Below are 20,987 nucleotides of genomic sequence, written 5' to 3'. Positions count from 1 at the left end.
TACAGTATATGCTTATCTAGTACCAAACTGCTGTCTGTGGCATTCCTAATAGTTGTGGAGAGTGCAGAAGAATAGCTTATCTCCAAGAAAAAGAACTAGCCCAGTGGAAGAAAAATCTGCCATTTCTAGACACAGGTATAACTATTTACTGTTGAATGGCTTTATGAGAGTTTGGTACACAGAAATTATATTCATTAGGGAAACATTTTCCAGAATCAGTTTAGACACATGAACAGCCAAAAGGAGAAGCACACCTGGTAGCCAAGACAGGTAGTATTACCATATGGCAACAGGTGCTCTCACTAAAAGCAGACATTTCTTAGTCCAGGTTATAGTTGCTTAACTTTGAGAGATGTCAATTATAAACCTACATTAAAATCAAGTCATTCTGTTATATGACTTGTTATATGACCATAGAAATGAAATCTCATTTTCTAACATAAAAAGATTCCTGTGAGCTGCTTTTCCCTTATTTGACCTTCTTCAGCAAACAGAGAAAAGATAAGGAGAGAAAGCAGAAGATATTTTGTGAAGTCAAGCATCAAAACTAAGAATGTGGTCTCCCAGGTTTCCAGAAGATGGCACCATTACACCATGCAATCATTGATCACTTTTAACAGTACTGCACATTTTCTTCTGATTGAGAACACTTCCATAACCAACCATTTTAGAATTTTGCTAAAACCATGTAAGTGCAAACTCAATGCATTAAGAGCTGTTTCCCTGAGAAATGATCCCTAGTACGTGCACAAGAGGAAAAATCCAAGTGAGAGCGAGTATGACAATAATACTTTTCAAAATTATTTTGATGTTTATAAGGGAAATTCTAAGTTCAGATTTTTAGCTCCTCAGTATGTCCAATGAGTACTGAAAGGTAGCTACTAGAAAGACCCAATTTGAACAGGCAATAACATCTTTAATAAAAATGTTAAAATATATTACACACACTACTTTTACAACAATATAACATTCTATCACCTTTTCAATAGATGAAAACTTCTTGATCATTCTCTATTTTTCTAGATAAATGAATTTTGCTTCTAAAATTCACACATGGCCATTGTAAAACACCACAGCTATAATCAGATCCTTACTTCCCCCTCCCTGCCCCCAAAAACCAATTTACTGTAAAATTTCAAAATTAGGAAAAACACGTACTTGGGCATTCTTGCATCTGTAACAACCATAGCCCTGCTAAATTCCATATTTACATCCAAGGGCTGCAAGATACATTGAGATGAGTTTTTTAGCTTCCGCGCTTCTTGCCAGTTCTCATCTACAACAACAAAGAAAACCTACACTTCAAACACGGGAAGAGATTCTTTCTCATTATACATATCAAGTAACTACCTGATATTAGTGTATATTGCTAAAAATTCAGGTGACATGATTTCTTTCACAGCTTTATATAGCAACAGATAAATATTACAGAAGATCTGAACTACAGACATACAACGCTACTGAACAATTTCTCCTTTTCATATCTAAACAGCTATCCCATCCATGATGCAACCTTCTGAGAGTCCAAATCTTAACATGCGTCTTAATGGAAGTTTAGGCTCTGATTCCTCCCCTGCAACCAATGGATTAAGAATGAAATATTTAAGACTTCCTTGATTATGACTGACTTTATATTGCTAGTTCCCAAACTATTAGTTAAAGTTTTCTTGGACACTTTATTGAAGTACATTGATTCTGATCCTTTCTTTACCCTCACAAAATGATCAAACCTACAACTACTTGTGGATTCTGCTCTAAATTTGGAGAGAAGCAAAGAAAAGGCACCGAAGGAAAATACAATAAACAAATTAATTAGTCCTATATTTATTACTCAACAAATAAATGAGATGTCTTCAAAACTAAGGGATGTTATTATACATTTTTTTATTTAACAAAAGCTAAGATTGTAATGAAAGTCCTAAAGCTACGTTTTGGAAATTCACATGTTCATAGTACTGAATTTAGAACATGGGTTTGAAGAAATATGTTCCAAAGACTCCCCACTGCTTCAGTTAAAAATACAAGAAACTCAACAGCCCTCACAATACATTTACTCATATAAAGAAAGATTACTTATGACTTCTTATGACAACATGACTACTTACCATGTTTGCTGTACAGTAAGTGTATACTGCTGAGATGGATATCAAAACTGTCATAAGCTCTTGACATTATATCTTCAATAGAGCTTTGTCCTACTTTGAGTTCTGACAAATCAGAACGATCTTTGCTTGTCATCTTAAAAGTTAAAAAACAAAAAAGAACAAATCAACTTCAAAAATATTTAAAGCACTAATTCTAAAAAAACTTGTTCCAACCACAACAGAAGATTAAATTTAAGTCCTCACTGTAAGAACAGAGTCTTACAACTATCACAGCACAGGAGAACTGAAATTAGTATGCTGCATCAAAATGAAAAAACTCTGCTTTTTCTTCAAGGAAAGAAACAGAAAAAAAAGTGAATTAAAATATGTGAAGCCTTATATAACACATTTTGTGTAAAATTATTTTTTAAAATAAGTGACTCACACTCCAAAGTATAAAGTCTCAAATCCTTTGTTATCAGTAGAATAATCATTCAGTATTTTTACAGGTAAAAATATTATTGCATTAATCATTTCAAAAATATGAAATCTATTTCTGAATCCTGTTGAATTAATTTGTAGCATATTAGTCACAGAGAGGAAAAAAAGGGTTTAGACTGTTCACCATCAGTCTTTCTCATTATCAATCAATATTCTTTTGACTCAGCTTTGGAATGCCCACACTTCTTCTGTTGGAGTAGGCCCCAAGAAGGACCACAGAAGTGATCAGAGGGACAGAACATCATTCCTGGGAAAAGAAGGTGGGGACAGCTGGGGTTTTTCAGTCTGAGGAAGAGAAGGTTCTGATGAGACCTTACATCAGCCTTTCAGTACTCAAAGTGGGCCTGTAAGAGAGATGGGGACACACTCTGTTGCAGGACTTCTTCTGATAAGACAAGGGGTAATGTTTTAAAACTAAAAGAGGGAAGATTTAGACTAGTTATAAGGAAGGATTTTCTCACAATGAGAGTGGCAACACACTGGCATGAGTTGGCCAAAGAGGAGGTGGACACCTCCATGTGCTGGAAACATTGAAGGTTAGATTGGACAGGGCTCTGAGGAACCCAAGCTGGCTGGAGATGTACCTGCACACTGCAGGATGGGTGGACTAGATGACATTTAAATGTCCCTTCCAACCCAAACCATTCTATGACTCTAAGTGAAACCATATACTCAGAAAGTTAGTCTGTGGAAAAGACAAGAGTAAACATCGTCTTCAGCAAGATTTTAGATTTGAAACCAATTTTTACTAAAAAAGCAGATAAGGCAACCTAAACAGGTATTAAGTGTCAGAACCAATCTTACCCAGACTACAAGTAAAAAAGAGTTAAATTGTCCACATACATGTAAGATAATTTATCCTGACAGAACACAAGTTAAGCAAGGAGTAAGAAGATAGCTTAACAATACCATTATAGTGATCAGTTTTACATAAATCAATACCTTTTTGACTTTCCCTTGCATGAAATCTCAAACATACATCTAACTTTATCTAAATTATATTTAAAATTGTCAGTATGTTTAATTTTCCCATTTTAAATTAAGCTCAATGACAAAAAGGCAAATAATATCAGTAATATCAAAAATGAAAATACAATTTGATCATGTAAATACGAAGCTCACTGTTTTATATTCTTAAGGCCAAAAAAAGTTAGATATTTTGCATGTAACAGTTCAAAGCATCAAGAGTAGTTTCATACTACGGGATGATTATTTTCAAACAGTTTTTTTGGGTTGAAAGAATTCACTGAGAAGAGGTCAGTCATTTCTGCCTTGACTAGAAAGCAATTTAAAATAAATACCTAATACATAAACAGCAAGAGGTACTTTTACTTAACTGGTACCATAAAACTCAAATGTAAAAGCTGAATTATAATTCACAGTAAATTACTGCACTGGGCAAATACATACTTTGACACTACCAAGATCCAGAAGTAGTAAATTTGATGTATTATCATAGAATCCTTTCTGTGGCACAATGATGTAAGAAGCCATGAGGTTAATTTTGAGGTCAAGAACTTTCTGGGTTTCAATAACATACAACAAACCTGAAAAAGAGTATAATTAATAAACATTTAAAAAGTAATCCATACAGAAGCTATAGCATTAAAAAAAGGTATAAAAAGCAAACCAGGTCTAACTTTAAACAAACTGTGAATGTTAGATAACTAAAGTACAGATGGAGCTCCAAGTAGATGAAATCATGATAGCAAACAATGCTAACTGACACGTATAGACAGCAACACGACATATGCAAATCCAAAAAAGTTTCATACTGAGTAGCGATGAAATGAGAACTGGATTGTGAATTGCAACTTTGCAATTACTGAGTTAATCCACTGTGCTCTGTAGATTCAGACATTTAATTGTTGTATTAATTTTTACTGGGAGTATCCAACTGCACTGGGCAAACTGCTTGTGTTGTTACTATTCAGATACAGAAGTTTGCACTGACTCTGCTGACAAGCATCTCCATCTTGAGACACTGAAAATCAGCAAATATAGAATCTTAGAAAAATTATGCTTAAAATTCATACAATTAGTTGGGAAATTCAGACTGTCAGAACATTTGAGATCAAATTCTGCTTTTGCTCATCTGTAGAGGAATGAATGGCCTTGCTTCAAGTTAGCACTGAAAATGGCCTATGATGCAGCTACAACCATTGGTAAGAAAACAATTATAACTGTTATATTATCAAAGGTTTTCTTGCCACAGGAGAACTGGGTTAATCAATGAAGAACTGGGTGACAACCATATTTCAGGATTTGCAAGGTAAAACAACTTGGAATACTTGGAATTATATTGATATGTTCCCATTTTTCTTTGCATAGTTCTCCACAACAGAATATTAAAATCTTCTTTCCCTGTCAATTTTGTAAGTTTCAAACAAAATTTTGCAGCAATGCACCACATAGTTTTAGACATTCCACCAAATTTCTCATTGATGACTGGATCAAGCTTTTATGCTTTTACGATTTTACAGGCAAGTCAGCATTCTTGTGAGGGTATTTGGTATACCTTTAAAGTAATGATATGCTGCAAATGTAATAAACACTGAGCATGACTCAGTATTTCCACAAAAAATTCCACTATGATTAACACCAATGTATTTCGTGATAATGAGCACAGAACTGAGCATATTAAAGCTAGAAAATTTATAAATTCATCTAAGGAATGAGCCAGTGTGCTATCCATACATTAAGTATTGCTGAAGAAGTTTCTGAAAGAAAAAATAAGTAAGTCGATCTGCAAAACTTTGACTGGTTAATGAGATATTAGTCCTTAATTAAACAGTTCAGTCAAAGAACTAATGAATAAAAATACAATTGATGTCTAATTTTCCTCCCAATACAAACTCAATAAAAGCAATCAATTAAATACACATTATGCTTGAATTTTCTGTAAATTCTTTATCACTTGAGTATTCAGACTTTTTAAACTTATAATTTAAATATTGATGTTATAAATTTAAATAAGGTTTGAAAGATCATCCAGTGCTTGGCTTGGTTTTTTCACAAAAAATAACTTTTTTATGAAATCTCCCCTTAGCATCCGCTCCCATCCACAGAGACAGGACTGTGCCAGACACATCTCTGATCTAGAAAGCCTCAGAAATCCTTACAGGAACATGTTAATACCACAAATCACAGTGTTAGTCTTCAAATTATTCAGAATTTTCATTCATATGTTAAAATGTAACATCTCTACTGATAAACAGGATAAAATGAAAACTAGAGGAATGCCTTCAATGCTAAGCAACTAGAATGCAGATAAATATAGTTTATGTGACTTGAACTGAGCAAATCCAAATCAAAATTCATCAAGGAATACAGAAAATGGGAAACACTCATGCAAAGGCAGATAGCATCCTGAAAAGAAAGAACTCTGAAAAGGATTTAGAGTATAGTTCAGAGGACTAGTATCTCAGTATCTGTTTTTAAGTAGCATGAAACAATTAAACATTTAGCTGTCAGTTGAACAAAACAGAAGAAGTAAAAAACTGTGTATGGAGTATAAATACTGAAATAATGTCTATGGAAGTGGGGCATATTTTACAAAGAAGTACAAACAGTTGAAGTTAAAAAAGATACACACATAAAATTATCTAATACCTAGAATAAATGCACTGCAATGAGACTGAATAATTCAACTTATTTAGGTGTTGTGAAAGCTATGACTTGGATACATGCATCTTCACAGCGAAAGATAAAATGGATTCTTACTCCTAGAATGCAAAATTTAAGTGCGCCATCAGACGAGCATGCAGCACTTGCCTGTTGATGTTTTTTCACGGAACTCTTCAAGTTTCATCAGAGTTGCTGTTGTCAGTTGTTCTAAATGTACATCTTTTGGAGGCCTGAAGAATTCAACTAAGCTATTTACTGTCATCTGTTAAATAAAGGAAAAATAAAACATGGCAAATTTACTATTAAGTAAGATTTTCCAAGATTTGTATCTTATTCCAATATTTACTTACTGCATCATATACTATTTCCAGTGGCTGTGATTCTATTCTAAGCCTCTGATCTGCCTTCTCATCCAAAGGATTAGTCTCAAACATTATGCTTAAAAGTGAGGTACTCTCATCCGAATAGACCGTTCGAGAAGACAGGAGACAGGGCGTACACTTTTCTTGGGACACGCCTGTAACTTCAAGTGAGGTAATTTTTGTTTCAAATCTGTAAAGAAAAGTAAGCAGACTGTTCAGATGTAATATCCATCTGGCTTGGTACAATAAGATACTAAGAGTATAAGAAATGCTGGAAACCCCCCTACAAATACAATACATCTTTACCCAAGATTCAACATGAACAGTTTACTCTAAGGAGTAAAAATACATCTGTGTGTTAAGTGTTTATCATTTCATTATCTTTTGAGTCTACTGGCCACCTCTAACTAAGAAACAAGGTCCAAGTTATTCCCTTCATACACTTCATGAGGACAGGTGGCAGTGCAGGAAAGACACACAAATGGGAATTCTGCAGTATGAGCTCAAGAATTACACAGTATAAGCGATACTGGGAAACCAACATAAACCAAAGAGGAAAAGGTTCCAGTGCAGAGAAATAAAAGAAACAAAGATAAATAGTCTCATTACTCTGAGGAAGTATATTTTCGGTCTTGCATTTTTGATTTTTAAAATACTTTGTCCAGCTTTCTAATAGCTTTCAGCTGAAGATGTCTGTTTCCAAACACTCAAAGAACAATGTGTCACTGTAAAAATGTAACATTTTTCTTCCCTTTTACTTAAAAAAAATTATGCATAAAATTTGTCAAGATCAATAGTATCTCAATATCACATACACGTTATACTAATATGCATCAAAGCAGAGGACACAAGGTTTAAAATCGGAAGGCTATCGTCACCCAGAATTTTTAAGTCATTACATTTGAAATAAAGTTAAAATATTTCAGTAGATGTTTTTCATCTGCTACTGTGAGAACACAACACAAAAATCATCAGTTACACCTTTCTTCTGAAATCTAATCTAAAAGTGAACCGAAAACTCAAGAACTTTTCAGTCATTTTCAATGTCCACACACAAGTGGTTGAGAGACCACCTTGCTCAGATTAAGTTTCAAAAGGAATAACAGTTGCTTTTTAAAGCAAGCAACAAGTCAGCAACAGGATTGTTTGGACATAACAATAACAAACTGAAAACAAAAAGGAGTAAATTTGTATTGGTACAAAAAGCTCTGAAGATAACAGAGAACTCCACCATAAAAACAGTATCCATCAATATTTTAAATGATTCCACTCCCAAACTGCACAAGAAAAGATGGTGAAAAATGGACCGTAAACACTCTAACAGAGTCTTAAAATACCTATTAGCCATCATCAGCATTTCATGACAAGCAAAAACAGTTTGAGAGGGAAAGCTCACCTTATTGCTTGTGCACCTGGTCGTTGGGTAAATACTGTACTCAGGCCACTTAGTGCAAATTCTACCAGCTCAGGAGTTTGCCTGTTTTCTCTTATTGAAATAGACATGCTTAATAACTTCACAGAGAACTTCATGGCTTCATACTAGAAATGCCAAAAAACAATACAGGATTATAAAATACATTAATATACATCTTGACAGAGTTTATGAAGAGACAAAAGCTACAAATAACAGTTTTAAGCTATTTTTCTCATGCTATGAATAGCTTGTATCATAGCTGGTGTAAAAGTCATTCCCAAACAGCTCCTAGGGAGAGGCAGGGCTAGAGTAAAGAGCAGACTTAGAAAGATAGGTCTTTAATGTCTCTACACCACATTTTGTGATAAAGACCCTCTGATGCAGAGCCAAAAAACAGCCCACTATATTGTCCTGGGTATCTCAAACTAAGATGACTTATCAAACTATTCCTGAATAGCTCAAAATGTTGCTCTTCCCCATTACAGTCCTTGAATTACATCTGTCTTTATATAATCACCTACTCTACCCTGTCTCATACCCTTCTACCACTCATATTTTAGATTCTAGGTAATTTTCTTATTCCATATTAAGATACCTTAGTGCATTTTCTGAAGAAGGCTCTGAATATTTTAAGGGGATCTATGAAGCACTTCAATATTTAAAGAACAACACATTACACAGAAGACTTTATGGTAGCTAGAACAATCAAAATTTAATTCTGAACTATTTCAGAACATAAAAAGTAAGCTCTACAACTAGTGTACTGAAAGCACATTTAAAGATGCTCTGTTCTGCACAAAGCCAGCATGCAGTAACTTAATTAAAAAGTATCAGAACAGTATCCTAATGTAGAGACAGAGCTTCAAGTAATTTTAGAAGTGATTTCCTATATTTAGATTTTTATTAGTAGATAAAGCTACCAACTGTTTGGCATCATAGTTGATCATGACTTACTGATTTTGGAAGAGTTGGATCCACAGCAGTTTCGCTATATCCAATTGCTGCATAAAGTTTAGCCTTCTCTTCCTGAGTCATCAGTTCTTCAAGACCTGTCACATTGCAAGAAGTTAGTTAAACTCAGTATAGGTAGCTGAAAAATGCAAATATTGCTATACACTTTCAATTGCTTGGCAGTTCTATAATGTACAGTATATGCTGCCAACATTGATCTGAATTAGTAAAAGCAAATACCCTGACATTTAAAGCCAAGTCTTGAATATCCTAAAGCATGCTTTAAAATGCTCTTATACTTTTATTCTGACCTATTCTATTTCCTAGCTTGCTTACAACAGAAGCAACCTTTCTGACTTATTTTCCGTGTTTCATAACCTTTACTAGGTGCTCCATACTTAAGTAAATCAAACTACAATACGTTGCAGGAAATAGACAGATTTTAAAATGAATGGAAGTAAAATTGTTTTCATGCCATTAACTTCTACTGTTTTCTAGCACTTTCTTCAAATATCCATGTACAGTACACTATGCATGCAAATGCAAAAAGTGTGGCAGGAAGAATCATATATTGATGACAGTTCATAAAGAGTATTAAAGGAATTGTACAATACCACTGTTACATGCAATTAACAACTTTATCAGCAAAAAAAGACTAAGAGAAAAGGTAAATAGCAACAATTTGATAATGAAAACAAAGTTCTATTCCATTGCTAGGAACTTATTATTCTAATAAATCATTTCCAGTAACAGAAAAAATACAAATTAATTATCATACTTGAACCCTTGATTTCTTGCTTTTTTTCATCTTTTTTTTCACCTGACCAGCTCCATATCCAACCAAACCAGCCACCAGATTTTTCATCTTCTTGTTTTACTCCTGGTCTGTAGATTTTTAATCCAGCCTTAGTTGCCTTAAATTTAAAAAATAATCAGATAAGTAATTACCTTCATGCTTCTTTCTTCATTTTGTTAAGAAAAATATAGACCCAAGGCATCTCTAACACATCAAAACATCATTAGACAACCCTTAAAAAGGCAATGTTATTCTTTAGTTGTTCTTCCAGTAACTTTTCCAAGTATACACTATAATATCAGCCCAATTCTATTTTGCATAATAACAAGCATCTTTATGAATGAAAAGGGCACGTAAAAGGTCAATAAATGTTTCTTATATAGCAGATTTTTTTCTCACCAAACCAAAATCCACAACATTATAGTGCCTTACATTACAACAATGGCTTTATAATGAATCACTTAAAATAAATAATTAAGGAACTAAACAGCCAGCACAGGCCAAAATTTACATTAACCCTGTATTTTTCATTTTAAGATAGATGTGTAAAGTCATTAAAAAAAATCACACTTGTAATACAGTTTTTACTCTAAGAAAACCGGAAAAGATTTTCTAGATTTGATACACACAGGATAACAGTAAAGAAGCTCTGCCTTCTCCCACATTCATTATTTCCACAACTAGGGAATGCCCTGTCCAAGGCTAGTGATGATTCTAATACCAGTCCTCACAGAAAGTGAAAACTATATTCAGACTAAAACACTGAAAGTTTGGCATGGGGATGGCACACAACCACCAAGTGATCTGAGAGACACTGGGGTTCTCAAAACTGTAGTGGACCACACCAACTAACTTTCTTCATTATTATGATCAAAAAGATATACCTGCAGGTAAGCCCTAAATTTGGAAGTACCATAGTGAAACCAATACCTAAAGTGAGTGAGACAGGGATCCCTACTCGGCATTCCAAAAGCCAAGATCTTGGTGACACAACCAGGGAAAACAGCTGACTGTAACTCTCAACTCTGTAGAGACTTGTCATATCTATTAACTTACAGGCCAATGGAAGGCAGAACTAGCCACAAAGAGGCTTCTGAACTGATACTACTGATTCCCCTCAGAGAGATGCTGCAGAATGTTAGCTGAACAAAACCAAGCCTGAAAAACTGTGAACAAAGTCCTCGAAAGTCCTCTTTATAAAGGTTACAAGTCGTCAAGTAAACATTACAGAATGAACAATCCAAGGAAAAAATGGACAGAGCCTTAGATAAAAGTGTGTTAAATCTGTGAAATTGCAGCTTTCTGGGACATCAAGGGCTTTGTATTGGAGGACAACTGAGTAAGACACGATGTTTAAAGATATGATTCTCAACATAGTAGGAAGAAGCAGGCACTGGAGTCCAGGATAAGCAAGACTATAGACAGAAGCCAGGGGAACTGTACTTCTGCAAAGATGAAGGAAAAAAGTCTGTGCAGTATGAGAACTACACACGCTTGCTGAAGAACTCCTCTTGAACTTTCCCTGTTCTCAATTTGCAATGATTTAGTCACAGACTGTGTCAAGCTTAATCAGCAAGGTGAACTGTTTTGACTAACAGTGCGAACTACCTGAAAGATGGATGTAGCCAGGTGGGGGTCACTCTCTTCTCCCAAGTAACAATCGACTGAACCCACAGAAAGAGCGTCAAGCTGTGTCAGGGGAGGTTCAGGTTGGGTATTAGGAAAATTTCTTCACTGAAATGGTTCCCAAGCAAAGAACAGGCTGTCCAGGGACATGATGGAGTCACCATCCTTGGATGTATTTGAAAGACATGTAGGTGTGGTTTCATATCTCAGGGACATGGTTTACTGGTGGACTTGACAGTGTTTAACAGTTGAACTTAATGGTCTTAAAGGTCTTTTCCAACCTCTGTGACTCCAGAATTCTATCCTGTATTCTTATTCAGGTGAATCGCCTATAAAGGTTTGGAGTGTAAGTATCTTGCTACAAAGCTGCCAGAAAATTGGATAGCACTGTGATGACAACTGTGGTTTCCAGGAAGCTTGATTTCAAGGTCTAGGTAAAAGAAAGCACTTGAAATTCAACTTTTAGGTATGCATGTTAAAAAATAGAAAAGATTCACAAATAGCATTATTTATCTGGCTTTACTCAACCCACATCTAAAGGGTGTTCTTTTAAATACCCAGCAGACTCAAGGCAACCTGTCAGGATACCAAGCTAGTGATAGATTCTCCTCTTTCAAATACTTTGAATCCTTTTTCACATGCATGACCAGATAAGAATAACACAGATGGGTGCTGACAAATAGGTGTAGACAGAACACACCCCAATCACCACAACCTAATTTTCAATACTTTGAAATATATTTAGATAATCAGTTAGCAAATCTTTTAAGATACTCTAACACTTTCCAAATGCAAGGCTTAAAGCCCAAACAACTGAAACCTCCTTTATTTGCCATCTAGTTCTAAGCATTACAGAAACCTGTCTTTAAAACTCAGGCCTTCAAGGTAGTCAGGAATGCAATATGACATAACCAGCATAGTCATACTGGGGAAAAGAAGAAGAAAACTAGATAGAAAATACTTCAGGATCTCCCTTACCTTGCAAAAAAGTTGGGAGAAAAAGGTAAAACCAAAAGAAATTATACAGTACAAGAGAAAAATATTTCAAAATCAAATGAGAACTGTAAGACAAAAAAGTCCTCTTTGTGAAAAGCACTCCAATTCAGTTAAACAACTAAAGGGAGAGTCATGAATGTGTCTTGTGGTTCTGTAGAAGTCTAGATAAGGATGACACTAGAAGGAAAAATCACATTTATGGATTCCTCTTTAGAGTTTTGGGTAGAAGCACAGTATTACTGCAGCAATTGCATTCACACCATACTTAATATATTCCACACCCCTAAAAAATCCCCAAACAAATTGGTTTCTAGCACTGCCATAAACAATAATTGACATTCATGTAGTTTAATTATTAAGTCTTTCTTTCAGATTGCAAACTTCATATTCTACTTATTCTGAGTCAACTTGATTATTAATGTAGACAGACCACTTCACAGAATTCAGAAAAATTATAAAGATTTCACTTCAGCATCCTAGAATGATGCTCAGACACTACACTGAAAACCAGGCAGTACATTAACCTAGGAAAACTGAGGCTAACAAATCAAGCGTAACTACTCAAGTCACATTATCTTGCTTAATTGTGATTATCTACTTCAATGTATTCTGCATTTGTTGTATTCTGAACAACATTTCCAAGAGTAACATTACAAAAAGTCAATATACTAGAGGTGTTTGGTCTACATAATATGGTATCATGAAGGAAAGGAATAAACTAATAGTCTATGCTGTTGGGGGATGGAGGGACTGTGAAGCTTTGGGAATAATGGCTTCCAACTTGACCTTTGTCATGCTTTGACCATTTTTCCACAGTAGATCTTCCTCATCACAAGTGGAAAGAAATTTATCCCACATGAGTCACTCTGAAGAAGCAGTATATGGAGTTATTTAATTTCTGCTTAATTACAAGCTGAAAGCAAATAACATGAAATACAAGTAAAAAAATATGTAGTATTTAATAGTGTAATAGTAAAATGTAGTGTAATATCCAATAGTCAAAAATATGAAATAAAAGGAAAATTGAAAGACTGTATGATACAAAATTCAATCACTAGACCTAAAATCCATCTGCCTAAAATCTCCACAACCTCATGTTTCAGTTACTCTTAGACTCATTTCAATGATGGAATTTTACCTCAACTTCTGCTTGTTGCCTTGCTAGAGTGATGTTAAAAATATCCAAGGCTTTTTCGAATTCCTGGAAAAGAGGTGAAAAATTAGTTTTTGACAATTTCCTCTTGTTACATTTCACAGCTCAATTTTACAGTAAACAATTTATGCAACTCAAGTTATTTTGCTCAATCTGAAAACTTAAAACTGGAAAAGGAAAGCACACAGTTTTTTTCTTTCTTGCAGTCTCTGATTAAAAAAATTACCTCATATGTTTTTAATATTACTAACAGAGAAAGGGAGTGATGAAGGTGCAAGCATGGCCACTGAAAATTTTCTTTTAACTTAGAACTGACTTAGGAACATGTAAAGATTTAAGTTCAAATAAATATCAAGATGAACACTACTTAACCCTTCAGTGGAAAACTACTAACCTCCAACAATTTTATGATTTCATCATGAGGTTTTCTTGATGTTATCTTCGTTTTATACATCTCTTTGTAGTTCTTCACTTGCTTCCTATGGTGCCGAATATGTTCCCATGACCACATTTGCAGTTTAGGTTGAACATTTACTTCAAGGATGCCATAAATAACATATTTCCACCTGAAAGCAAAGACAAATGAAGTATAGCTTACATTTCTTTTGGTATACTGAAAAGACTTCTAAAGTTTGCAGACTATCAATGAATACAGCTTCAAGCTGTGAAGGCTGGAATCCCATGTCTAATATTGCACTTCTTATCAGGAGAGGAACTTAAGAATATCATATTTTTTCCCCACAAAAAGTTGACAGGTTGCTGGTCCCTAAAATTAAAAGGTAACTGTGTATGAAAAATACTCACAGATCTATGCATGGATGTGTGAAAATAATAAAAACGTATCTGCAAGGAATTTTCTGAAAAGAAATCAAATCTCTGCCATCTAAGTTGAAAAGGTTTCCCTGTTTTTACATATTAGCTATTTTCTTGTAATAGTATTTAACAGATAATCAGAGGGCCTTCATTAAAACAAAGCTAGGATATTAAAATACTATGAGACTTAAGTTCCTGATACTGGTCTTTAAGACAGCAATCATAGGCTTTCCAATACTGGGTCCTCAGCTTTGGTTTGAGGCCCTTCTAGCTTAAGAAAAACACATAAAAACAGTAGAGAAGACTTCCTTTCTGAAGGAAATGAGTTCTAATTTCATTAAGTAAGAAACAAGTCCTCAGTCATTATTTCAAATAATAACTAACAAATTATTTTCCAAGTCTTAGGTTCCATACCATGTCTTGGCGTTGTTGTGCAACGGAACATCAGGTCTGTACTTCCTATATGGCAGATTTCGAGTCATCATATCAATAGACTCAAGAAGCTCCATAACACTGAAGTACTAAGCAAAAAACAAAAATTCAAACTGAGCATTATAATTATCTTAATGAGAACAACATGTACTAATCCTCCCTTTAAAGAAAAAAATCAGTAACAAAGGAAAACAAGACTAAGAAGTTAATAGTTTCTGTATGTTCACTATCAAATTTCAGACTGATTTTCTTAGTCTTACAAAATAATTTTTTTATCACATTACATAAAACTTCAGAAAAATCGTTTTTACCTGTGGCTTATTGAATTCAACAGTTATATCCTGTAAGTTGACATCTAAATCCATTTTCGGTGATGAAAAGTCAACATCAGATCGAGGATTCATAAGGAGTTTCGCTCTAGCTGAAATTGGGCGGAATACTAAAAAACATAAGTTGATATAAAAATACAATTAAATTATTTAAGATTGCCACAAATAATATATATATTTACCTTAAATTATGCCAGATTATTAACTGTAAAATGCTACATTTCTAGAACAGTATGAACTCCATAGCAGCTTCAAATATAATACAATACATACTCAATTCTCAGTTTCACTCTGGCAACACTTGTAAAACAAATGCTTGGAGAACATTATGACAAATTTTCCTGTATGTAGTATTACATGCAGATGTTTCAATTACTGGTTTATATTTGTAACAAATCTAAATTTTTTCTACGCTATATTTATAGTACAAAATGAGCTTCACGCATAGCACTTATTTCACTATACGCAATTCTTATTCCGTAAGAATTACTTTCTTAGCTACTGATGATTTACTGTTTGATAAATTATACTCACAACAGTGGATACAACCAAATATTCCATATTTCTAAATGCAAGCCTAAGTAAGCATAGGGAAAAAATCAATATAGATCCTACATAAAACAAGGTACATCAAAATAAAAACAATTCAGAGCAGAAGTGTTTTATCTGTTCCAGTTTGGCAACATCTGGTATTCAAAGCCAGGTTTAGTTCAATCTTTTTAACTGTTTCAGCAACTGATCCAACCACAAGAATTTGTATAGTACTTGATTTTGTGTAAATCCTATTTTTATCAAATAAAATTTTTTTTCAACTCTGTTACTGAGAGACTATCTACATAACAATTCCCTGGAAGGTTCATACAATTCAAACCATGCATTTTTGCAGGATGAAACCATGTTTACACCAATTTACCCTTGTTTCATTTTAAGCCCTGGATTATCCTTTTATCTAAACATTGTATGTGGTAGCATTTCTGTTCATTTCCCCCCTGTATTTTGCTTCCAAACTTCATTTTTTATGCTTCTTACAAGTATTATGTTTGCATTTACATCAAGTGACAGAATCAGACTTAGTGCTTATTACCTTTCTAGCAAAGTCTCAATCTAAAGAGTTGTCCTAAAAGAGACAGAAGTGTCATTTACCACAGTTTCAAAGTTGTGTGGTTACTGTATCTACCTCTCATGAAAAAAGATACTTCGCACAAACAGGTGCTCTCAGAAACATACTCAAACCAATCTGATTCACAAAACTTACATGGTACAGATACTATTGCTAAACTTCTTCATTAAAGGAATTCATCAATGGATGCTAACATTGAAGATTTTTGTAGGAAATTCCATTTGAATGATACATAAATCAAGACTAATTTTATCAAGGCCTTTTTAAGGCTACAGATATATTGTACAGTATTCACCATCAGAAAGACTTGTTACTCTTACAGGACCAAACTGCATTCCTTAGCAAGACTTCTGAGCAACAGCTAAAGTAGCAACACCTCTGAGAGGCACTGAAAAACAGAATTATGCACTCATATTACAAATAAAATATCACTTACCAAAATCATAACCTTCTGGAATCACACTGTGGCTGGCAACTCCCTGCTTTAAGTTAACCTACACACACAGTGGAGTTAGAGTTGCATTTTTATGTCCCAATACAGTTTTAAAATATAAAGTATTAGCAATTTATTTCAGCTCTCAGATTACCCTTCTGATGCACCATAAAGTTCAAAAATCTGATCTATGTTTCAAACAGAATTTCTAATTTTGGCTAACAAAAATCATCGAATAGTAAAATCACCATAAGTTGTGAAATTTTGTACTTGGCAAGACACTTCCTATTTTTACTTCCTCAGATGGGTGTTATACTTCCACTACATAAAAGTCTTAGCAGGTACTATTATAAAAATGCTTTTAGTTACAAACAATTCTCCAGAACATTGATATAAGGGGAGGCAGAACTGAATGTGAAGTATGTCCTACAATTCCCAGTTTCAACCAGAATACTAGATACACTATCTCATGCTTTACTTACCAATGATTCATCAAAACCACCATGGTAGAACATCTCTGATTTCACATTCCAGTAAGCAAAAAGGTTATCCAGTCTTACAAGCTGAAAATACAATAAACATATGTATTAATACCTAAAAATTTCAGATAAAAGATTTGGATTTCACAAAGTCTGGATGAATAAAACTATTCAGAATGCTACTTTTATTTTAGAGCCTATAAAGTTACATGTTTTCTTGATCATACTTTTCATGGCAGAAACTCTAATGCAGTTTGTTTTATTAAAAATTGTTTCTTTAGCATACAGTTTATACTGTACCTTGTAGAATAACTTGGCAGTTTCATCATGTAAACATGGATTCCAATTCTTATCTGAGGTCTGAAATGAGAATTAAACAAAGTTACTCTAACATCTGTAATTCACTAACATGTTATCATAACTGAAACCAGAAAAAAACAGAGAAGAATATCATCATCATTAAACCCCCCAGAAAATAATGGCATACCATCTTCTGTTTTAAGGTGATTAATCCACTATTTTAAGAGAAAATTTGGTAAGGCTACTTCGCTCCAAAATTATGTATGTGCACATGAAGGGTGCACACAGGAACAGAAAATGCTATAAAATTCTGTTTTCAGTATTGCAAACTGTTTTTCTTTATTCCGGTATTATTTTTAGGCAGACTCTTTGGATAGAGCTAAATAAGGGACTGAACTCTTTTATAGTTCTGGAAGTAATTAATTTTAGTTTGAGCTCAAAGAAAACCCTTAAATGTGCTGGGAATAAGCATTCATGATACAACCATTTCACTTAAGAAAGTAACATTTATTTATATACATTTTCTTTAAGATTATCAGTTACACGCAAAAACTACTGAATCAGAGCAACTCAGCAGAATCAGTGTATTGCTGCTACTATATAGTCTTTCAGAAAAAAATTTGTATGGTCTGTGATGACTACTCTTAGCACTTTCAAGTGGAGCTCGCAGGACAAAAAACTGAGCTCCAGTTTGAAAAAAAGATGTCATCCTTTTTTTTTTTTTCCTTTTTTTCCTGCTCCTGTTATTAAGTAGTAACTTCCTTTCTAGAAGCTCAAAGCAGTTTCAGTAAAATATTCATAAATTCCGAACAGCCCAAATCCAGCAAAGTGTACTGGCAACCATAAGGTGCATCAGGCAGAAGAATTTCCTCCTAAAGATCTATTTTAATGATAGCACTTTAATAGCACCCCTGTCACAATATTTATGCTGAATTTGATAAACTGAGTAGTTACCATTGTGCATTGCTAATTATTATAGGCATACTGTCATTAGATAGCATGTTACTAGAAAGCATCACACAAAAACGTAACTTAACCTATTGATATATATCAACATGCTTTCTGGGTAAATGATGAAAAATAAAATTACCTGCAAACTTAGATTCTGAAGCGAAATCCCAAATGACAAGGGGTTATTCCGATTTGTGATCTAATAGAGCAGGAGGAAAACACAAAAAAAGAACTATTTCATACTCTGTAAGCATATAGCTGTCTAATAATTTCAGTATCTTTATGTTTTGTTACAAGTTTTTTATCAGTTTTTTTTCGCCTAGACAATGAAAAATCCACAACTTTACTGGGAATCTCTCAACATGGAAAGCAACTAGGAGAAGAGAAATCAGACAGGTTCCTAACTTCACATTACAAGACTTCACAAGTTTTTATGCTAAGATATGCAAAAGTACTTACATCATCTTCATAGCGAATATGGATGTTGGAAATTTTCAGCTGAAGATTTTTGATGACCTGAGTAACTAGTTTTTCTACAAAAGTGTCTTGTTTCTCCTCTTTTACTTTATCTAAGTTAAAGGAAAATAATTTGATATTTTGGTTACATTTCAGTATTTTAAAACTAGACAAAACAATAAAAGTTTGCATGATGAATGTTTGAATTTATAAAAACATATTTCTTTAGTATAATCTGAAACATTTTTATCCTCAGATTAGGTTTCACAGCTTTATTACCTGCTGCATGAAGAAGTGGGTAGTTTAAAAGAATGACTTGCACCCACCAATACCCAAGGTGGCCAATACAAATTTCTTAGATGAAGCATGTATCAATAAACAAACAAAAAGTTTAAAAGGCTGCAATTGTAACAAATCTCTGCTACTGGAAACACAGTTAAATTGTCTCTTAAGAAAGAAAAGCCAACAAAATGTCAGTGTACACATCACACAAATAAGCAGTAGTTCAAAAGCCTTAGATCTTGTCAATGCCTGAACCCTTTATTTCAGCATGGAGGTTCTGCAGTACTGATGGTAGTTACACCTAAGAAAACTGTAACCGATGGTTTTAAGAATCAAAACAGGAATCTAGAACATTTTGACAGTCTCCATCTTTCTCAATCACAGTAAAGAAAGAAATAACATCACTTTCATTAGCTTTTCTGACTCTTTTACCTTGGTTAGCTATCTTCTGCTTTGCTTCCTCTATCCTTTGCAATTCCCTTTGTCTTGCTTCCAAGAACTGCCTTGCTTCTTTTTCAGGATCATATTTGATGCCTATATGCACAAAGTAAAAAGGTAGGATATCAAAAAAACTAGAAACTTTTATTAAAGATGGTGTTTCAAAAGCAGTAATTTTTACATTTTCATAATAGTAACCTAACGGCAAAAAATTAGGTGATGAAATGAAAATTAATTAAAGGCATCCATTCCATCATCTCACTGGATTTGCTAGGAATATCTACCAGGAATAAAGCTCATTAAAACGTGAACCCATTCCAGATATTTCTGAAATCCCAGCAATCTATATTCACTTCTTTCTCTACATTTACTTACTGGCTGTGGGCACAATAAGCAAATAAACTCCATCAAGAACTGCTTCAACAGGTTGAGTATAAAGGTTTTGCCATGGAATCTGTAAGTTGAGTTGACCTAAAAATATGAAAGAAAAGGGATGAGGTAGGCAGTCAAACAGTTGACTGGGAAAAAAAATTAGAAATATAATCAACATTAAACACAAAATCTCTGAACAATTATTATACAGAACAGAAAACGAAACAGTGGATCTGAGCTAAACATCCTTTGGGTTGTATTATTTTTAACACAACACACAAACAGACATGAGACAAGTTTTTCCATGAGCAAAACTATCAAGTCTGCAGGTCCTCTCCTTACCCCTGAGAATTATATTCCTCCTTTGTAATAGCAACCTCTCCCTCCTTGCAAAGCCACTGCAGCAGCCTCAGAAACAAAAAAAGCACATGGGCAGCTCATACATTATCAGCCAGTTAAATACTATGTTTCGAGAACACGGGGATCCTGAGGTTACAGTGTCTGTCATTCTTCTCCCAAGTGCCTATTTTAATAAAATATTAATTCAGTCACTGAAAAACACGTATTTCCAGAGTAGATTTAAAGGAAGCATAATAGCTTCAGACTACAAAAAACTACGAACTTTTACAAGACAATCAACTTGCAATGAGAAAGCTTTTCATTTGAGCAAAAACAAGGAAGGAGGATGAAAAGGGAATTGGAAGGCAAAAATCAGTTGTACGGTCTTGCTAAGACAAGGAATGAGATCCAGTCCTGCCCAGTTGCTCATTTTTTTCTGCGTTGGGCTCTTTTTCTCACTAATATGGAAGCAGTTAAACAAGACTCTAGCATATTTTGACTCTACAATCTCAGAAAAGGACCTTCATCAAACAGGTTTTTTCCAGAGGAGACAAACTTTAGAACACACAAAGTATGTAAAGCAAGGAAAATAAGGAAATCACTTGCTTAGGATGCCTGAAGTCACCTGCAAGGAAAAGTAGTAGGTTTAGAAATTCCTGCATGGCTACATGATAAAATGTAACTTACCAATATGTCCTGCTTTAACTTTAAATGGCACATCCAGCTGACTCTG

General features: G+C 34.1%; 1 protein-coding gene across 3 annotated transcripts in view; it reads right to left on the bottom strand.

Moving 5' to 3' along the window:
* VPS13A (vacuolar protein sorting 13 homolog A) overlaps nucleotides 1-20,987 on the bottom strand; it is a 103,810-nt gene that overhangs the window by 71,522 nt on the left and 11,301 nt on the right. For all 3 annotated transcript variants that reach the window (XM_071580810.1, XM_071580808.1, XM_071580811.1), the window contains exons 3-22: nucleotides 20,942-20,984; nucleotides 19,919-20,014; nucleotides 19,538-19,639; nucleotides 18,827-18,936; nucleotides 18,507-18,566; nucleotides 17,417-17,476; nucleotides 17,120-17,200; nucleotides 16,641-16,698; nucleotides 15,067-15,194; nucleotides 14,738-14,844; nucleotides 13,905-14,076; nucleotides 13,496-13,558; nucleotides 9,718-9,853; nucleotides 8,943-9,037; nucleotides 7,971-8,113; nucleotides 6,563-6,764; nucleotides 6,360-6,474; nucleotides 3,996-4,132; nucleotides 2,106-2,238; nucleotides 1,159-1,276 (exon numbers count right to left, since the gene is read on the bottom strand). In XM_071580810.1, the coding sequence (XP_071436911.1) occupies nucleotides 1,159-1,276; nucleotides 2,106-2,238; nucleotides 3,996-4,132; nucleotides 6,360-6,474; nucleotides 6,563-6,764; nucleotides 7,971-8,113; nucleotides 8,943-9,037; nucleotides 9,718-9,853; nucleotides 13,496-13,558; nucleotides 13,905-14,076; nucleotides 14,738-14,844; nucleotides 15,067-15,194; nucleotides 16,641-16,698; nucleotides 17,120-17,200; nucleotides 17,417-17,476; nucleotides 18,507-18,566; nucleotides 18,827-18,936; nucleotides 19,538-19,639; nucleotides 19,919-20,014; nucleotides 20,942-20,984 (2,159 nt within the window). The remainder of the gene's footprint in view (nucleotides 1-1,158; nucleotides 1,277-2,105; nucleotides 2,239-3,995; nucleotides 4,133-6,359; nucleotides 6,475-6,562; nucleotides 6,765-7,970; nucleotides 8,114-8,942; nucleotides 9,038-9,717; nucleotides 9,854-13,495; nucleotides 13,559-13,904; nucleotides 14,077-14,737; nucleotides 14,845-15,066; nucleotides 15,195-16,640; nucleotides 16,699-17,119; nucleotides 17,201-17,416; nucleotides 17,477-18,506; nucleotides 18,567-18,826; nucleotides 18,937-19,537; nucleotides 19,640-19,918; nucleotides 20,015-20,941; nucleotides 20,985-20,987) is intronic.

Source organism: Pithys albifrons, chromosome Z, assembly GCF_047495875.1.
Source record: "Pithys albifrons albifrons isolate INPA30051 chromosome Z, PitAlb_v1, whole genome shotgun sequence".
Taxonomy (NCBI): domain Eukaryota; kingdom Metazoa; phylum Chordata; class Aves; order Passeriformes; family Thamnophilidae; genus Pithys; species Pithys albifrons.
Note: the sequence above shows the minus strand (reverse complement) of the source record. Positions and strands in the feature narration are given on the sequence as shown.